Source organism: Perissodus microlepis, chromosome 18 (genome assembly GCF_051167445.1).
Source record: "Perissodus microlepis isolate ML-2025 ecotype Zambia chromosome 18, ASM5116744v1, whole genome shotgun sequence".
In the NCBI taxonomy this organism is placed as follows: Eukaryota; Metazoa; Chordata; class Actinopteri; order Cichliformes; family Cichlidae; genus Perissodus; species Perissodus microlepis.
Window position 1 is genome coordinate 34,748,659 of NC_140478.1, and position 21,201 is coordinate 34,769,859.

The 21,201-nt window shown below is 40.4% G+C and overlaps 1 protein-coding gene across 1 annotated transcript; it reads left to right on the forward strand.

The window, feature by feature from the left end:
• The first annotated feature begins 11,246 nt into the window (after positions 1-11,246).
• Positions 11,247-13,583, forward strand: LOC146368770 (tripartite motif-containing protein 16-like). The gene has a single exon (XM_084911675.1). The coding sequence runs from the start codon at positions 11,508-11,510 to the stop codon at positions 13,170-13,172; it is 1,665 nt and encodes a 554-aa protein (XP_084767801.1). The 5' UTR covers positions 11,247-11,507; the 3' UTR covers positions 13,173-13,583.
• The last annotated feature ends 7,618 nt before the right edge of the window (positions 13,584-21,201 follow it).

The following is a 21,201-nucleotide window of genomic DNA, read 5'->3' on the forward strand; positions in this document are numbered from 1 at the left end:
GATGTTTTATTGTGTGAATAAACTGGAAGGTTTGACTATAAATCAAACTTTGAACAAAGTCTTTTCTTCTGTCTTCATTCCAGGATCTCACTCAAATCTGATGCAGAAAATATGAAACTAATCTGAGAGAATAACTGAAGCAGTTTTCCTCCTGAAGCATCACAAAGTTCAGAGTTCATGTTTAGAGCAGAAGATTCAGCAGTCGCTCTGTGACCTTTCAACTTTCTTCACTAAAACAGCTTCATTACAGAGAAACAAGTCACATTTTCTTCATGTTCTTAAGTCCTTTAAAATGTTTTTAATGGTCCTTGAATGCAGCATCAGTGTCGCAGGTTTAAAAGGTCACTTTCTGTTGTGTTGAAAGATTTCCTTCAGATATGGTCTTTAATCAGTAAAGCCAGTGATACAGCAGTGTCATTAGCTGTGTTATTGGCACCAGGCTGTGTTTATGTATGTATTTAATTCTGTCTGAGGATGTCTTCAGCATGAAATGATCATTTGCTCAGCTGCTGTGTCTCATCTCTTATCAGACATTGGTTGGAACAGAGTTTTGTTGCTGACCATCTGACAAGAGGGTGAAGAAAAGCTTCAGGCTTCATTTGGACACTACGTTGGACAGAAGTCTCCACAAAAATGACTCAGAAACACAAATATTATTAATGAAAGTCCAAATGTCAAAAAGGGGTCATACATGATCCTGAGAAATGTCCTTGAACATTTGAACATGAGTCAGAGGGTTGTCAGGTTTCTACACTGCATCGTGGCATCAAGCCTGAGATGTCTGTGTAAACAAGTATGGAGGACACAAATGCACAGACGCAGTCGAGCTGTTTACTGCTGATGAGGAAGGAAAATAGTCTGTTGGATATTAAAGCAGCATTTATTAGAGTAAGAACAGATACTTGTGTCCTTCATTTGATCCCCGTCAATTTACAGAAGACTTAAGGACCCTTTGACTTCTAACATACAGCTGCATGTTTACAATTTTATTATTTATTTATTGATTTCCAGCAAAGTGAGACTTTACTGATTAAAGACATATAATGAACATCACTTCAAAACTGATGAACAATAACCGCACTTCTTCATATATAGAATACATCACAGTACAGAGGGCAATTTCTGGGTGCTTGAATTTTACAGGTTTAACTTTTCTTCTTTTTTGTTTTTTAAATATTTATTAATGATTATTTATTCTAATGTCTGTGTTTGTGATGCAGCGGTTGCCTTAACTTATCTTTGATCTTATCTGAAGTTCAAAAGCTTTTTTTTCAAACAAACAGAAGCCAGTATTCTAAAGAGTTCATATTTATTTCATTCAGGTGAATATTTAAATTTAAACTACATACTGTCTCAACCAATGGTTTCAAACTGATCCTGAGTGAGTACATCTAAAAATGAAGAAATAAAAACTGGCTCTTTTTACATTTGTATTACTGTTACTTTCTGAAAAAGACTCACATAAAGCAGATTTATCACAAGCAAACATCAAGACACATCCTTCATGGCTTAAAGTTGCAGTGGGACTCTTTCGCCATCTGGTGGTTGTACAATTTTCTCTCGTCTCTTATTTGTTGTGTGTGATCAGGACAATTCTGGAGAAGATGAGCCTGCAGCGGAAAGTCACCCCCTGCAGGCCAGAAGGAAATGGGATATCTTAAAAATACAAAGTATGTATGTGTGATGTCAAGAAGATAATTCTTAAGAACACAAGTTAATAAATGCAATTACTAAGAGTTGTTGTGTTGTATTGATTTGCTTCCTGTCCTAATTCCCTCTCTCCCTGAGGACACTCCAGGGCCATCTATGCACACAAATCAGTTACAGGATCAAATGAATAATAGAAAATAAACAGAAATAGAAAATGTTCTTCTATAAGTTTCACAGAGATTTGGTTTACATATTTTATATAATATAGTAAATGTGCACGAAACACCAGCAATCATTCAGTCACTGCGACATTTCTGGGTCCATTTTAAAGTTGTCACGCTTTGGCGCTAGCGACCGGAAAAACACAGAAGTGAGTGCAGACTTTACTGAAGAGTAGAAGACTGTCCAATTTCACAGCAGCTCACTTCCAGCCTACCCGGCCTTCGAAGGACCCGCCCTATGTGGACCGGGTAGGTCGGGTCCTTCGAAGCATGCTACCCCTGAATTTGGACACAGCCCCAGAGAACATGACTGGGGAAACATGGATAACATGACAGGAAGAGGAACAGAATGAAACATGAGGGAAGCAAGAACTCACAACAAAGACAATCACAGCCACACAGAGGGAGACACAGAGGGCAAAAACACAAGGGGGGAAATACTAACTAATACAAATCTAAACAGGGACAACCTCGGCACTAGAGAATCAACTTAACCAAAGACGACTTAAACATGAAACATAATACAAAATGACATCAAAACACAAGAAAACTGAAAACGCTGGGTCAATGATCCAGGATCGTGACAGGTTTGAGGCCTCTGTGTTGTCACTGCAGTAGATCAAGCAGTCAATATAATAATCCTGACATGTTTGTATAGTTGCATGTAGATCAAGTGTAAGCATACCACAGGTTATTATTTATTTATTATTTGCTACTACATATGTCATATTAGGTAAACTGACATAAGATTTGTTGCCAAGAAGCATTTTTACAACAAAGAAATAAATGACCAGACACAACTTTCCTTACATTTCATACAAAGTTTAGATGGTTTTCCATGTTTTTGTTTGTTTGTTTCAGAAATACTAGAACATGGATTCTCCTTTATTGAGCTATTTCACTGCTAACTTCTAAATCCTCTCATCTCCAGAAACCCTGGATGGATGGATGTTAAGACATTATTACTTTATTGCAACAGCAGAGAGTCCAGCCAAACTGATCATTTCATCAGAGCACATTTTTAACTTTGAGTTGTGCCTCAGTGGTTGTTTGTTTTGGGGAACTGAACAGCAGTTAGCCTGGGAAATAGCTAGCAACACTAGATTTAAGGAGATAGCAGCATAACTAAAGGTTGGTTTAGCATCACTGCCCTTTTTATTTAAAAATAAAGTTTTATATCCAATCTTAAAAGTGGCGTTTGGCCTCAATTATTATCTCTGGACCTGAACTCCACATAAGACTGAATGATGAATAATTCAACATAACACTGGATGAGAGAAAATAAGGCATGCACCCTGGCAAAATAAAAACACAATGAAAGTGAAAAAAGTGAAAATGAAAAGTGTTGGTTGTTTGTAAACGGTGTCGTACTTGCATAGGTCCTGTCTACTCACAGCACTTTCTGCTACATGTCTCATGTACCCAGTCACACACGTTCATGCAGCACTTCTATCTGTGCCTGAGGGCTTTAGCCAACATTCACACACGCTGATGGACTTGGGGTTCAGTGTCTTGTCCAAGGATACTTTGGCATGTGGACTGGAGGAAACTGTGGACCAATCCACTGACCCTGTGACTGGTACCAATTGTACCACCTGAACCACAGCTGGGACAAGATTAAAGCTGCTTAATAAAAGAAAACAGCAAGAGCAAAGAAATAAAGAACACTTGGGAAAGTCCGAATAGAGATAACATGTGTTCACTGCTTGAGCCGCAATCTACTAGGTAACCTGAGTGAAGGAAAAGATTTGTCACGATTAACCAGCCTCTAAAGTTGGCAGCTCCTTGTAATGAATCATTTGACATTTCCATTTATTGCCAGTCTTTAGGGACTGAAACACTAACATGTGAAATTGGCTGTCAGAATTCACAGTTATGTTCTGCAGCAGATTTTAATCAAACTTTATGCAGCCTGGCGGGTGTTCATCAGCCTTCCTGGTGATTTAATTGGCCAGCACCTTAGCGTGCAAGGTGAATACAGCATGAATCACACAGGCTGCCATAAACAAAGTTATGCCCAAGACAAATATTTGAAATTAAAATTAGCTGAGGACCTCGGTGCTGCTGCATACACACCTCCACACCACGTTATACACCTGAACACCACACGGCTAGTGATGGAAATTCCAGCTCTTTTTAGAGAACCGGCTCTTTTGGCTCCTAACCGGCGCTTCAGGTTGTTTTGTTGCTTTAATTAATTTATTATCAACAAAAATATGAAATTATGCACAAAAGGAATTACTAATGTAAAAAAAATTGTGGTTTTATTTATATATGTTTACATATAAATATATACGGTGGCCCCTAGAGACAAATCACGTACAAAGCCCAACATTGCCCCTAGCATCCTGGAGCACTTCCGTTGTGTTTTGTACATGTTTTGGAGTTTGTACGTGCTGCTTTGTCTCTAGGGGCCACAAGGTGTAGGTCTATTAGGTGTTGATGCTGGAGTGAAAAATTGCTGATGGACAAAAATGGACAAGAAAAGGTCAAAGCCATCGGGTCCTCGGTTTAGAAAAAAACAGAAAAGGAGAAACAAGCAAAAGATACAGGTAAGCAGATGTGTCTTTAGATAACGGCAGGTATTATGTATCCTGAAACAAGACAACATTCATTAGTAGGAATTGGGAAAATTTCCAAAAGATTAAAAGATTATTGAATCTTTTGGACTGTTCAGCATAATATTTATTCGATTTTACAGTCCTGTGGTCTCAGCCTCAGATACTTATCAAATCAAACAAAGCTCATAAAAAAACAAACAGATGGACGCTGAATAAATTATTAGATTAATTGGAAGAGGTGTTTTATTGATTTGTCTGCTACTCTCAGTGTATGATGAATTATAATGGCTGTTTGTCATTTACTCTCTTTCTCTCACTATATCAAATATTTATCTGGTTAAATTCAGTATGGTCCCGATAGCAGTTTCCACAATAACATATGTTAATGTACAATCCTTAATTTGGTGTGTGTGTGTGTGTGTGAGAGAGAGAGCGAGTCAGTGTGTGAGAGTGGGCGGGTATTAACATCTTCGCTGGGACCAAAACTTGGTAGTTTACTATACTCGTGGGGACAAACAGGCCTCACAGGGACCAAGATCCCAGTCCCCACATGTTTGAAGGCATTTTTGAGACTCAAAATTTGGTTTTAGTGTCAGGGTTACAATTAGGTTATGGTTAGGTTTAGGGTAAGGGTCAGGGTTAGGCATTCATTTTTGATGGTTAGGGTAAGCAGCTCGCTTGTGTGTGCCTTTCCTGCCTTTACTCCATGTGCACCTAGAAGCAGTTGAGTCTTCCAGCCAAGTGGTTCACAAAACGTTCATTTCTCAAGGCTTCACACAGCGTGTGTGTGTGTGTGTGTGTGTGTTTGTGTGTTTGTGTGTGTGTGTGTGTGTGTGAGGGTATCATGAAGGTCGTCTTCATTATTTAACCATATAAACACACATGGGTGATTTTAATACTGATATTTAACTCATACAAAAGTTTGTTATGTTTTATTGAATGTTTGTTTATAATCCTCAGATTTACCCGTTCTTATATTTTGCTTGTTCTTATGTTATTATATTGTATTTTTCTTGCAGACAAGAATTTTGGATACGATTGTCTTACCTGTGATTTCTCTTGATTGTGTGTGAAATGTGCGTGTAGCTTCGTTCAGTATGTAACCCCAGACAGTGGTTTGGCTTCAGGGTAAATTAGCAGCAGTCTATAAAGGGCTGCCAGTTAACATCAGACGGCCTCTGATGTCCAAATGAAGCTTTCTGAAGCTTGGATTGAAAAACGGTTCATTACTCGAAGCTTTTCAACACAGTCCTGTTTGGTGACATCTGGTGGACAAAACTATGAAGCGCAGCTTGAATCTACAGCTTATAATGAACTGCTTCATTATGATTGCCCACTCTGCAGAGATGAACTGACAGCTTCTCTTTAATGTCACGTGACAGTTGTGTCTGATATCGGGCTGATATGGTGCTTTGAACATGTATTTGTTTTAGGTAAAAAAATTCTGTTACGTCGATTTTAATAATAAATAATTTAGATGAATAAAACGTTCTTGTGTAAACATGTGCCATGGTGTGTTCTCCTGTTGCTTGTGACTTCTTGTAGTTTGTTAGTAATAAAAAATACACTATATATATCAATGTAAAGCACAATATTATAATAGGTTGTGAGTATGCTTGTGCTGTGAGGTCACTGCCTCCACCTGATTATGTAATTAACCAGCAGACTGGTACATTTATATATAATATACTATAAGTTATATCATTATAATTATGTGTATATCATATTTCTTATGTACATTTTAGACCTGGGAGCAGAAATGCTGATGAACTGGTTTTTATTCAGGAACAGGCAGAGCGTCCTCTCTTCCTGGCTCCATGTCTATAATTATGTCACACACTGATTCGCTCCCACAAAATCACCAAAACACAGCACAAATCCCACCAATGATTCAATTCCTTATAAATCATTGAATCAGGTACTGAAGCAGTGACGTGCTGAATGAAGCTTCAGACGTCATTGATCACGTGACTCTGTTCAGTCAAACCAAGCCTCAGCACAGCGTTTCTGAAGCAGTGTGTTGATTTTTTGACACATGTGCCGGAGCTTCAGCTTCAAACGGGCCGTCACCATCAGAGTTGCTGGAACCATGTCCCACTACTGGGCTACTCTGTTTTATTCTGTGTTAAGTTTCTGAATGTGAATTTTCTGTGTTAAGAATAACAAAGAAAATGTAATGAAGTGATTTTAAAGTTTAAAGTTTGTGTTAAATCTTGTAAATCAGACAGAGAGAGAGTTGAGGTGTGGGTGGATTTCAGATGATCAAATGTCAACAACCTGATTGGCCCAAGTGTGAAGATGTGACGTCCACTGAGGGAAGGGGGGAGAAAGGGTGAGCAGGTATAAAAGTGAGGTGAAGAAGAGATTCGGGGTTCTTCCCTTTTGTCCTCTGTGAGATGAGCAGGTCAGAAGTTTGGATCTAAGAGGTTCACAGTTCAAATTCCAGCAGAGACGCTAAAAGGAGAACCACAGTCCAACCTGTGAATGTTTTTAACCCTTTGTGAAACAACAAAGGCATAAATATGATCATATAAATATTATCTACTGGGTCAGACTCATAGGATCAGGGATTAGAACTCCTTTTATCAGAGAGATGAAATCTACTTCCTGTACAGGGTTTTTTTGTGGGCCTACCGATCGACAGAAACTAGAGTCAATAAAAAAACTGGACATTGGCTCAATGTGTGTGTGGCACAGGGAAACAAGGACTGAGCGCTGTGTAGTCCCACATAAAGTCAGACACCTGCTCACCCTAGGTGGACCATGGCATGGTCTATATGGAGGATACAGACACTGCTGAAAACATGACTCTGTCTGGTTTAGATGATAAAATGTCTTTACTTTAGGAGGCTGTGGCTCAGAGTACATTCACATAATGCCTTTGAATAAATGTAAAAAGCTTGTTTTTCTCCTGCTTTGATTTCTTTGTCCAGGTGACGATACCCAGCCCTACTTTTTATCAGTTTGAGCTGGCCGAGTTACAGAACTCTGATGTTCTGAAAGACGCATTCAAGCCCAACAGTCTCCTTGACTTCTATGCCGCCCTCCCAAATGACACGTACCCTAACATAAAAAACACGCAATGAAGATGTCCACACTTTTTGGCAGCACGTATATCTGCGAGCAAACCTTTTCACGCATGAAACTCATGAAAACTCCGATGAGATCAAGATTGACAGATGAACATCTGCATCAGTGTTTGAGACTGGCTGTGACTAGAATGGAACCGGACACTCAACTTCTCACCGGCCAGATGCAGGCCCACAGTTCACACTGATGAACATACAGTACATAGGTAAGCTCACTTTTGTGACTTGAATGAGTTATTCTGAGTATAAACAAATAGAATCATAATAAAATCTACTGGGATAAAATCCATCTCCACAACCATTGAAAAAAGCTTGTGAAAATGTTTTGTGCTGTGTAGGTGCTGTATCACTTAGTTCGGTTTCTCAGCCTGCTTGCTTTGTGGTTTTCAGAGGGAAGTTGGTGAGAGAGAGCAAACAGTGGTGTCTACTAGGCTACCCTACTGGAACCTACAAAACTGGATTATAAGGAAAGAACACAAGAACTTTGAGAGACTGCTCATATGAGTCATTTAAGAGATTCTGCTCTGACAACTGAAGCGTAAGATTGTGCACGGCACAACAGAAACTTTCTTTCTGTGAAGAACCCAGAGAGGGTTATTTGATTATTTATTGATGTCATAAATAGTGTTATTAAGTATTTCCTAAGTTAATTTTTTCTGTTAAGAACCCAGAGAGGGTTATTTGATCTCGGAAAGGGTTATTAATATTTGGTTATGTGTGGCTTTCTGGAAAACAATAAATGTTTACATTTCGGCAAACCTGCGATCGTCACACTTTTTCTGTTACAAACTGACCCTGGCCCCCCATCAGAGAAGGAAAAAGTTTGGGGACCCCTGCTCTGGACTTTACTAGACAACGAGTGAAGAACAGATAACGAATATCATCTTTAAAGTGATGAATAATAACTCTGCCTCTGTCTTCATAAAAAGATCGTACTTCTGAAAGGTCAGAGGGCAGCATCCACTCTGGTTTTACACAGTTTTGCAGCTTTAGCTCTTCTGAAGTTCAGCACCTGCTTTTTCAGCCAATCAGAAGCCAGTATTGTAGAGAGTTCATATTTCTTTTCATGCAATTGAATAATTTTGAATGTTTAGGTGAATATTTATATTTAGAGTATTTTCTCGATCAGTGTCTTCAGTCCTGACCCTGAGTGCGTACATTTAAAAATAAAGTGATATAACTTCTTTTACATTACTGTGAACTTCTTGTACAGTTTGACAGCTGATTGTTGTCGTGTTTGTCGTCATATGAAGATCGTTTCCTAAAGAGGACTGAACAGTCATTCAGCCTCTGGCTCCATCCATGAATCTGATGTTTGCTGTATAATCTGTGCTGTTAATAGTGTAATGGAACATATAATTTGTACATATAATTTCATATGTAATTATGATGATCTTTAGAGAGACTTACAGGGCTCTCAGCGAAGGCGGTCGCACTTTTCTCCTCTCCTCTCCTTATCTTCCCTGCTTAGCTTCTTATGTCCTTGTCTTGTCTTGTGTTTTTACTTACTTCTCCCTGGAAGACTCTCTCACAGTCTGTTCTCTAAAACCTAAAAGAGGAATTATGGATTTGATCAACTGGTCTCTGAATGCAATTGACACCCCTTCTCAACGAGAAGTCTGGGCTCGGCTGAGCCTGACTGCTGAAGATATCTACCTATTCGGAACCATGATAACAGGGTTCTTGCTGATCGGAGCTGGCTTGGCCCTGGCTTATCGAAGAATTAAGGAAGCGGAACCGGCTGTTCAAACCCCCACAAGGCTGCCCGCTGGGATTGAAATGATGGGACGAGGCGTGAGTTTCTCAAAATGGGCTCATTGAGTGCAGCACGGAGAAGATCTTGGAGAACGCACGGCTGCCGTGAATACTCAGAACAAGACCTCTGAGTGGAAAACTGGATTACATCTGGAGGGGCTAGCTCGACTAACACCTTTGAGCGCAAATTGATCATATCTTGGGGAAGTGCACTGCGGTCATGAGTGCTCAGAACCTGCTCTTTGAGCAAAAAGAATGACAACATCACGAAACGTAAGTTTGGATAACATCATGGAGAAGCTCGCGGCTCTCCAACGGGAGATTGAGAGACCAGTGTTGGACTGTTAGAACAGCTTTGAAATTCATATGAGTTGTTCGCACTAAAATAAAAACCATCATCACTTCATGCGGAGACCCCTTCGGCGCCAGCTGCAGTCTCAAGGCTGGAGCTGAACAAAACACCCTGATAACGACTGTTTAGACTGTTCCCCCCATTCCATGCAAGGCCACCTGGGTTGGCTGGAAGACTGTTTACTTAGCCTAGCAGGGCGAAGGACACTGTCTCCGCTGAACTCTGGACACACACACACACACACACACACACATACACTGATATGCACACACTGATCCCCCCTCCCTTTCCAAACGCCTTCGATGCTTGTGCCCTACTGGGGCAGATGGCAGTCGACTGGACCAGCGCAGACATGCTGCAGGACCGGATGCGCTGTCTACACCGGCTCTCATTCACCCTTTACCCGCCCCTGTTGCTTGTCTTGTGTTTCTATGGTGTATTGATAGTCATGTGCTTTTTGTGCTGAGGTGTTTTTTCTGTTATCAAACTGTTCTCCCACTAGGAGCTCAGTCTGAGTGGAGGTTTTTTTCTCCTCCTCTTACCTCATGTTATGTATTTTTGTTGTTTTTTTCCTATCAGCCTACCTTTCTGACATGTCTCCCCAATGTGATGTTTGTGTAAAGTTGGTCAGAAGGTTTCTTTGTAAGTGTGCATGCGCCATTAGCGTGCTGCCTGCTGTAACCCTAATTTCCTTCGGGATTAATGAAGTATTCTGATTCTGATTTACCCATTAAGATTTTAAATGAACGATAAACAAAGGCCAAGAAAACTGAGTTAAACTCCTGAGTCTACTATATATTTGCACCATGAATAAATGAATTGTTTGCACCAGTAATAAATAATCAAATATATCAAATTATCATCAATATTTAAATAAAAGCAAGCATCGCACCAAACAAAACAACAATTCAACAGACAGTTCTATAAAACTGTGGATGATTCAAAGTGCTGCTATAACTGCACAACAAAACTGCAGTGAGAAAAGCTTTGGATGTTCAGTTTAGTTATAATGACAGTTAAACAACTAAAATACTCGATTAAGTAGGTGAGAAAAAGTTACATTTACTGGATCAGTTTAAGACCAAAATACATTTGAATGAATTACTGACATGGACACTTTGTGAAAAATTACTAAACAGTTCAGGCAAAATTTTACTAAAACCTTAAATTAAACTTGAAAGTTTTCATTTGAACTCCACTGTGACTGTGTACACAGGAAAAACTACAAAATAATGTTTGTTTGTTTGTTTTTTAAACATTGTGGACCGATCTGCATTTGTTGTTGCTAAATTTAAATATTTGTTACTATTTAATGATCATAATCTCATTTGAACATAGGTTTGATTTAGTGGAGTCAGTTGTTCCCATGCATCATTCTGTAAGTGTGAGAATGAACTAAGATTAGAAAATGTCAAAATATAAAATGTGATTTATTTTTATTCATCACAACATCCTAAACTTTGCTGAACTTTTTGAAATATAGAATGAACTCGCTGAGTGTTGACTGTCATAACTCAAGAAAAGTTTAACTGGGCTGACCCAGTTGAAACTAATTTTAACAGTTTAAACCAGTTAAACCAGTTTACCTGGGTCAGACTTGTTACTGCATGTTGTAATCACACATACCACACCCTGCATCATGTGATTGGCTCTTGGTCGCTCTGTAAGAATATTTCTTTAGTGCCTCCCTTCACAGATGTGTCTGTATCAGGATGGGTCTAAACAACATGGTGTAAATGCAGTTGCTGGTGAGCCTCATTTCCTGTAGGAGGTGAACAAGAGCAGAGATCTGTTTCCCTTCAGAGCACAGAGGTTGTTTCTGTTCAGAGGAAGTGAAACTGTCTGACAGTCACTGAGAGACGGTGAAACGGCACAGCACATGAATCAAATGGATCAAACAAAAATCTGCTGTTCAGTCTGTTTGGATCTACTGAAGGATCCGGTGACTATTCCCTGTGGACACAGCTACTGCATGAACTGTATTAAAAGCTTCTGGGATGAAGAGCAAAAGAAGAAAATCTACAGCTGCCCTCAGTGCAGACAGACTTTCACAGCGAGGCCTGTCCTGGAGAAAAACACCATGTTAGCAGATTTAGTGGAGGAGCTGAAGAAGACTGGACTCCAAGCTGCTCCTGCTGATCACTGCTATGCTGGACCTGAAGATGTGGCCTGTGATTTCTGCACTGGCATGAAGCTAAAAGCTGTGAAATCCTGTCTGGTGTGTTTGGTCTCTTACTGTGAGAAACACCTTCAGCCTCATCATGATGTGGTTCAATTAAAGAGACACAAGCTGGTGGAGCCCTCCAAGAAGCTCCAGGAGAACATCTGCTCTCGTCATGATGAGGTGATGAAGATGTTCTGCCGTACTGATCAGCAGAGTATCTGTTATCTCTGCTCTGTGGATGAACATAAAGGCCACGACACAGTCTCAGCTGCAGCAGAAAGGACTGAGAGGCAGAGAGAGCTGGAGGTGAGTCGACAAAACATCCAGCAGAGAATCCAGGACAGAGAGAAAGATGTGAAGCTGCTTCAACAGGAGGTGGAGGCCATCAATCAGTCTGCTGATCAAACAGTGGAGCACAGTGAGAAGATCTTCACTGAGCTGATCCATCTCATCCAGAAAAGAAGCTCTGATGTGAAGCAGCAGATCAGATCCCAGCAGGAAACTGAAGTGAGTCGAGTCAAAGAGCTTCAGGAGAAGCTGGAGCAGGAGATCACTGAGCTGAAGAGGAAAGATGCTGAGCTGAAGCAGCTCTCACACACAGAGGATCACATCCAGTTTCTACACAACTACCCCTCACTGTCAGCACTCAGTGAGTCTACAGACTCATCCAGCATCAATATCCGTCCTCTGAGCTACTTTGAGGATGTGACAGCAGCTGTGTCAGAGGTCAGAGATAAACTACAGGACATTCTGAGAGAGGAATGGACAAACATCTCACTGACAGTCACTGAAGTGGATGTTTTACTGTCAGATCCACCAGAGCCAAAGACCAGAGCTGAATTCTTAAAATATTCATGTGAAATCACACTGGATCCAGACACAGCAAACAAACAGCTGTTATTATCAGAGGGGAACAGAAAAGTAACATTAATGAATCAACAACAGTCTTTTTCTGATCATCCAGACAGATTCACTGGATGGTTTCAGGTCCTGAGTAGAGAGAGTCTGACTGGACGTTGTTACTGGGAGGTGGAGTGGAGAGGGGAAGGAGTTTATGTAGCAGTCGCATACAAGAATATCAGCACAAAAGGAGGGGGTAATGAATGTAGATTTGGACGTAATGACAAATCTTGGTCATTAGATTGTATCAACAACAGTTATACATTTTGGTACAACAACATCCAAACTCCTGTCTCAGGTCCTCGTTCCTCCAGAGTAGGAGTGTACCTGGATCACAGAGCAAGTATTTTGTCCTTCTACAGCGTCTCTGAAACCATGACTCTCCTCCACAGAGTCCAGACCACATTCACTCAGCCGCTCTATGCTGGACTGAGGGTTTATGATTTTGGAGCCACTGCTGAGTTGATTAAAGTGAAATAGACTGAAGTCTTTCATATTGTGGGTTTAAATCTGTATTTTAGTTTCATTTTATTTTCTCTCCATCATTTCTGCACAGAGATCAGCTGTCAGTCAAACATTATGGGTGGTACCTCCACATCTTCTAGTTGTTCTCTTGATGTTTCTGAGTTTTTAAAGGAGATCTTTCCTGTGACTGTTTATGGAGGCTATCACTGCTCATCATCATTTTGATTTACTAAAATATTTCTCCACATGAAAATGTAAACTTCTCTATCCTCTAAATGTTTCTGGAATATTTGTATTGAAAAATGTCGACATTTCTCTTTATGAGTATGGCAGACCATGTGTGTGTGTTTGTGTTTGTTTTTGTCAAAATCATCAAACAAATGAGGAAAAACTGTGATTTTAATGAATGAATTCATATATTGTGTTGATGTTTTATTGTGTGAATAAACTGGAAGGTTTGACTATAAATCAAACTTTGAACAAAGTCTTTTCTTCTGTCTTCATTCCAGGATCTCACTCAAATCTGATGCAGAAAATATGAAACTAATCTGAGAGAATAACTGAAGCAGTTTTCCTCCTGAAGCATCACAAAGTTCAGAGTTCATGTTTAGAGCAGAAGATTCAGCAGTCGCTCTGTGACCTTTCAACTTTCTTCACTAAAACAGCTTCATTACAGAGAAACAAGTCACATTTTCTTGATGTTCTTAAGTCCTTTCAGATGTTTTTAATGGTCCTTGAATGCAGCATCAGTGTGGCAGGTTTAAAAGGTCACTTTCTGTTGTGTTCAAAGATTTCCTTCAGATATGGTCTTTAATCAGTAAAGCCAGTGATACAGCAGTGTCATTAGCTGTGTTATTGGCACCAGGCTGTGTTTATGTATGTATTTAATTCTGTCTGAGGATGTCTTCAGCATGAAATGATCATTTGCTCAGCTGCTGTGTCTCATCTCTTATCAGACATTGGTTGGAACAGAGTTTTGTTGCTGACCATCTGACAAGAGGGTGAAGAAAAGCTTCAGGCTTCATTTGGACACTACGTTGGACAGAAGTCTCCACAAAAATGACTCAGAAACACAAATATTATTAATGAAAGTCCAAATGTCAAAAAGGGGTCATACATGATCCTGAGAAATGTCCTTGAACATTTGAACATGAGTCAGAGGGTTGTCAGGTTTCTACACTGCATCGTGGCATCAAGCCTGAGATGTCTGTGTAAACAAGTATGGAGGACACAAATGCACAGACGCAGTCGAGCTGTTTACTGCTGATGAGGAAGGAAAATAGTCTGTTGGATATTAAAGCAGCATTTATTAGAGTAAGAACAGATACTTGTGTCCTTCATTTGATCCCCGTCAATTTACAGAAGACTTAAGGACCCTTTGACTTCTAACATACAGCTGCATGTTTACAATTTTATTATTTATTGATTTCTAGCAAAGCAAGACTTTACTGATTAAAGACATATAATCAGACATATTACTGTTACTTTCTGAAAAAGACTCACATAAAGCAGATTTATCACAAGCAAACATCAAGACACATCCTTCATGGCTTAAAGTTGCAGTGGGACTCTTTCGCCATCTGGTGGTTGTACAATTTTCTCTCGTCTCTTATTTGTTGTGTGTGATCAGGACAATTCTGGAGAAGACGAGCCTGCAGCGGAAAGTCACCCCCTGCAGGCCAGAAGGAAATGAGATATCTTAAAAATACAAAGTATGTATGTGTGATATCAAGAAGATAATTCTTAAGAACAAAAGTTAATAAATGCAATTACTAAGAGTTGTGTTGTATTGATTTGCTTCCTGTCCTAATTCCCTCTCTCCCTGAGGACACTCCAGGGCCATCTATGCACACAAATCAGTTACAGGATCAAATGAATAATAGAAAATAAACAGAAATAGAAAATGTTCTTCTATAAGTTTCACAGAGATTTGGTTTACATATTTTATATAATATAGTAAATGTGCACGAATGACCAGCAATCATTCAGTCACTGCGACATTTCTGGGTCCATTTTAAAGTTGTCACGCTTTGGCGCTAGCGACCGGAAAAACACAGAAGTGAGTGCAGACTTTACTGAAGAGTAGAAGACTGTCCAATTTCACAGCAGCTCACTTCCGGCCTACCCGGCCTTCGAAGGACCCGCCCTATGTGGACCGGGTAGGTCGGGTCCTTCGAAGCATGATACCCCTGAATTTGGACACAGCCCCAGAGAACATGACTGGGGAAACATGGATAACATGACAGGAAGAGGAACAGAATGAAACATGAGGGAAGCAAGAACTCACAACAAAGACAATCACAGCCACACAGAGGGAGACACAGAGGGCAAAAACACAAGGGGGGAAATACTAACTAATACAAATCTAAACAGGGACAACCTCGGCACTAGAGAATCAACTTAACCAAAGACGACTTAAACATGAAACATAATACAAAATGACATCAAAACACAAGAAAACTGAAAACGCTGGGTCAATGATCCAGGATCGTGACAGGTTTGAGGCCTCTGTGTTGTCACTGCAGTAGATCAAGCAGTCAATATAATAATCCTGACATGTTTGTATAGTTGCATGTAGATCAAGTGTAAGCATACCACAGGTTATTATTTATTTATTATTTGCTACTACATATGTCATATTAGGTGAACTGACATAAGATTTGTTGCCAAGAAGCATTTTTACAACAAAGAAATAAATGAACAGACACAACTTTCCTTACATTTCATACAAAGTTTAGATGGTTTTCCATGTTTTTGTTTGTTTGTTTCAGAAATACTAGAACATGGATTCTCCTTTATTGAGCTATTTCACTGCTAACCTCTAAATCCTCTCATCTCCAGAAACCCTGGATGGATGGATGTTAAGACATTATTACTTTATTGCAACAGCAGAGAGTCCAGCCAAACTGATCCTTTCATCAGAGCACATTTTTAACTTTGAGTTGTGCCTCAGTGGTTGTTTGTTTTGGGGAACTGAGCAGCAGTTAGCCTGGGAAATAGCTAGCAACACTAGATTTAAGGAGATAGCAGCATAACTAAAGGCTGGTTTAGCATCACTGCCCTTTTTATTAAAAAATAAAGTTTTATATCCAATCTTAAAAGTGGCGTTTGGCCTCAATTATTATCTCTGGACCTGAACTCCACATAAGACTGAATGATGAATAAATCAACATAACACTGGATGAGAGAAAATAAGGCATGCACCCTGGCAAAATAAAAACACAAAGAAAGTGAAAAAAGTGAAAATGAAAAGTGTTGGTTGTTTGTAAACGGTGTCGTACTTGCATAGGTCCTGTCTACTCACAGCACTTTCTGCTACATGTCTCATGTACCCAGTCACACACGTTCATGCAGCACTTCTATCTGTGCCTGAGGGCTTTAGCCAACATTCACACACGCTGATGGACTTGGGGTTCAGTGTCTTGTCCAAGGATACTTTGGCATGTGGACTGGAGGAAACTGTGGACCAATCCACTGACCCTGCGACTGGTACCAACTGTACCACCTGAACCACAGCTGGGACAAGATTAAAGCTGCTTAATAAAAGAAAACAGCAAGAGCAAAGAAATAAAGAACACTTGGGAAAGTCCGAATAGAGATAACATGTGTTCACTGCTTGAGCCGCAATCTACTAGCTAACCTGAGTGAAGGAAAAGATTTGTCACGATTAACCAGCCTCTAAAGTTGGCAGCTCCTTGTAATGAATCATTTGACATTTCCATTTATTGCCAGTCTTTAGGGACTGAAACACTAACATGTGAAATTGGCTGTCAGAATTCACAGTTATGTTCTGCAGCAGATTTTAATCAAACTTTATGCAGCCTGGCGGGTGTTCATCAGCCTTCCTGGTGATTTAATTGGCCAGCATCTTAGCGTGCAAGGTGAATACAGCATGAATCACACAGGCTGCCATAAACAAAGTTATGCCCAAGACACTGTTACGGATTCAAATATTGGGGATGGATACAAGAGGAAAAACCACAATAACAACACTGGTCCGGCCGGGTTGAGTCAAACGATGATTTTTAATGATCACACGCGTGGGAGATGGACACCGTACGCAGACAGCATCAGATCTCAAAATGGTGGAGCATTGATCAAACTCTTATAGCCTCTAGTGTTGGTCAGTCACTGTCCTGCACAGTTTTAATGCACAGTTGTTAAGGTCAGCATTCTTTTGCTCGGCCTCACTTTTCCTCTGGGCTTAATGGGCGTCTCGTCAGAGCTCTGTTAGCTGAAGCTGTCTGGAAATCTCCCCCGTGTAGTGAAACGGGCCTTGGATTTAACGCTCTCCGTCTCCGCTGCATGAGATCGTTTTCCTGCAGCTCTGTTGACATTTTCAGGTTGTTGTTGTGGGTCCAGCTGCTGTAGCATTTGGTCAGGGTCACATCAAAGATGGTAGAGGAGTGAGCAAAGATGGTAGAGGGGAGAGCAGGAGTCCAGGTCAGCCTCGGCAAAGCAGCCTGTAATCAAGCATAAAGAGAAAAAACAAAAACAAAACAAAAACAAAACAAAAACAGACGAACAGGAAAATGATGTTGTGTTGGCTGTGTTATTCGGAGAGGGGAGAAACACCGGGCCAGGCCCTGTGTCAGCCTTCTCTCCCCCTTTTTTTTGTTTTTTCTCACTATATAATCAACTCATAACCCACCAAGCTGACAGGACAACACAGGTACATGTTAAAATTCTTAAGATCATGTTTAAAAGCCCATAAAAGGAATTTTCTTTCATTCAGTAATCACTTGTATTAATCAATCAGCAGAAAACATGTCACAATTTGAATCTTTTAACCACTAAATTTGTCGTGTCATCACTGGTTGGTCAGACCAGTGTCTTTTTTGAAGATAAGTTGTTGTCCTGCAACCCAGAGAGTTTATTTGTTAGTAGTGGACAAACTTCATCATTTAACAACAGGTGTATGTTAAATTTCGCTGCTTTAACCTTGTTGGAAAATCTTCACGTGTTCATGAATGTAAGCTGTTTCTTCATTGCGTGTGTGTGCGTTTGTGGGTGGGTTATTTTAACTTTTTTCTCAAACAAGGCATTTCTCTAACACGTGCCTTTCTCATACATTTCTCTGGTTGTGTGTGTGTTTTTATTTTGTTTCCCAAATTTTGATTTCCCACCTTAAATAACAGCATTCCATGTCTTCAGCCAGGAGTTAGGGCTTGCTTGTGAGATTCAGGGACACATGGTGCCAACAACAATTCAGTCAAAAACTTGCCTGCAAATTTCCAGTGATGGTAACCGATAACTGGAGGAGAAGATGTCCTTTAAGTTTCTTTTCGGGGTGGGGACAAAGTGAGGTCAAGCTGTAAACTTTTGAGCCAAAGCTTGGCCTGTCTGTCGTCCCAATTCTGTTTATGCTTTTGCCGCTGTACTCAGGTTTCCAGGTTGAGAGAAATCCACCTGTATTAACACACTAAAACATTCACTTAGTATTTCTTTTCTGAAAACATCAGCTCACTTCATCCGCCTAGATTTTACTCTCTCTCTCTCTCGGTGCATACTTCTCACAGTCAGGCAGTTGTCCCCTATGGGCATGCAGAGTTCCTGTCACACACACAGCTGAAATTCGTGCTTGATCACACCCTATATTATGATAAAACCAACAGTAAATCAAATGTAACCGCTTATATTATTGAGCTGAACCAAGAGTCAGTTAAAAATCTTATAAATCCTGCTTCACACCACAAAACTGAAACAAATGACAGCTGTACAGGGAGTGCAGAATTATTAGGCAAATGAGTATTTTGTCCACATCATTCTCTTCATGCATGTTGTCTTACTCCAAGCTGTATAGGCTCGAAAGCCTACTACCAATTAAGCATATTAGGTGATGTGCATCTCTGTAATGAGAAGGGGTGTGGTCTAATGACATCAACACCCTATATCAGGTGTGCATAATTATTAGGCAACGTCCTTTCCTTTGGCAAAATGGGTCAAAAGAAGGACTTGACAGGCTCAGAAAAGTCAAAAATAGTGAGATATCTTGCAGAGGGATGCAGCAGTCTCAAAATTGCAAAGCTTCTGAAGCGTGATCATCGAACAATCAAGCGTTTCATTCAAAATAGTCAACAGGGTCGCAAGAAGCGTGTGGAAAAACCAAGGCGCAAAATAACTGCCCATGAACTGAGAAAAGTCAAGCGTGCAGCTGCCAAGATGCCACTTGCCACCAGTTTGGCCATATTTCAGAGCTGCAACATCACTGGAGTGCCCAAAAGCACAAGGTGTGCAATACTCAGAGACATGGCCAAGGTAAGAAAGGCTGAAAGACGACCACCACTGAACAAGACACACAAGCTGAAACGTCAAGACTCGGCCAAGAAATATCTCAAGACTGATTTTTCTAAGGTTTTATGGACTGATGAAATGAGAGTGAGTCTTGATGGGCCAGATGGATGGGCCCGTGGCTGGATTGGTAAAGGGCAGAGAGCTCCAGTCCGACTCAGACGCCAGCAAGGTGGAGGTGGAGTACTGGTTTGGGCTGGTATCATCAAAGATGAGCTTGTGGGGCCTTTTCGGGTTGAGGATGGAGTCAAGCTCAACTCCCAGTCCTACTGCCAGTTTCTGGAAGACACCTTCTTCAAGCAGTGGTACAGGAAGAAGTCTGCATCCTTCAAGAAAAACATGATTTTCATGCAGGACAATGCTCCATCACACGCGTCCAAGTACTCCACAGCGTGGCTGGCAAGAAAGGGTATAAAAGAAGAAAAACTAATGACATGGCCTCCTTGTTCACCTGATCTGAACCCCATTGAGAACCTGTGGTCCATCATCAAATGTGAGATTTACAAGGAGGGAAAACAGTACACCTCTCTGAACAGTGTCTGGGAGGCTGTGGTTGCTGCTGCACGCAATGTTGATGGTGAACAGATCAAAACACTGACAGAATCCATGGATGGCAGGCTTTTGAGTGTCCTTGCAAAGAAAGGTGGCTATATTGGTCGCTGATTTGTTTTTGTTTTGTCTTTGAATGTCAGAAATGTATATTTGTGAATGTGGAGATGTTATATTGGTTTCACTGGTAAAAATAAATAATTGAAATGGGTATATATTTGTTTTTTGTTAAGTTGCCTAATAATTATACACAGTAATAGTCACCTGCACACACAGATATCCCCCTAAAATAGCTAAAACTGAAAACAAACTAAAAACTACTTCCAAAAACATTCAGCTTTGATATTAATGAGTTTTTTGGGTTCATTGAGAACATGGTTGTTGTTCAATAATAAAATTATTCCTCAAAAATACAACTTGCCTAATAATTCTGCACTCCCTGTATTTATCACTCAATCTCACTCTGCCGACTGAAGTGTCGGTCTAAATCATGCACGATTTGTCTCTTCTATATCAAAACCCAGCCAAACATCAAACATTCACCCTAGTCATTCAAAACCTTATTTGTAATATTATAATCACCAAACTCAGTGTCTTATTTACAGGTTTTTAACAGTATTTGCAAATCATAATTATAAAACTCAAAAAACACGTTAAACAGGAAGCAAAAGTCCTCTGTGCGCTTCACAGCAGCCACCTCATTTGCATGTTCACACACCGTCTAAAAATAGCTCGCAGCGCTGCAGCGCGCTGTCGTCACACACAGTCTCGTCTCACACACAGCTCTATTATTTTATATTACAAAGACATCTTATATTTACAATCACTGTCAGGCCTGACAGATTTAGCGCCTACACAATTTTGACAAATTTAAGTTAACGGTCCAACTGAAAAAGTCCAACTTTTTTGTGATCAATTAACCAGTATCTGTCCAACAGTTTCTGGCCTCATCTCTAAAGTCCCTAACTCAATTTAAAAGTGTCCAACACCCAAGGTCCAACCTTTGCTGCCCAAAAAAGCGCAGATACCGTTCCAAACGGTAAGGAGCATCTAACTCCTAGCTTATTCCAGGATGCCCCGTACCCCACAGTTAAGCCAAACTGAACTAACCCTGTTAGCCGACAGGTCAAGGTCGCGCGTCCACGGCCAGGAGGGAGCGTAACCTCCGGGCTATGCGCTTCTTAGCAGTCCAACTGCCGTTCTT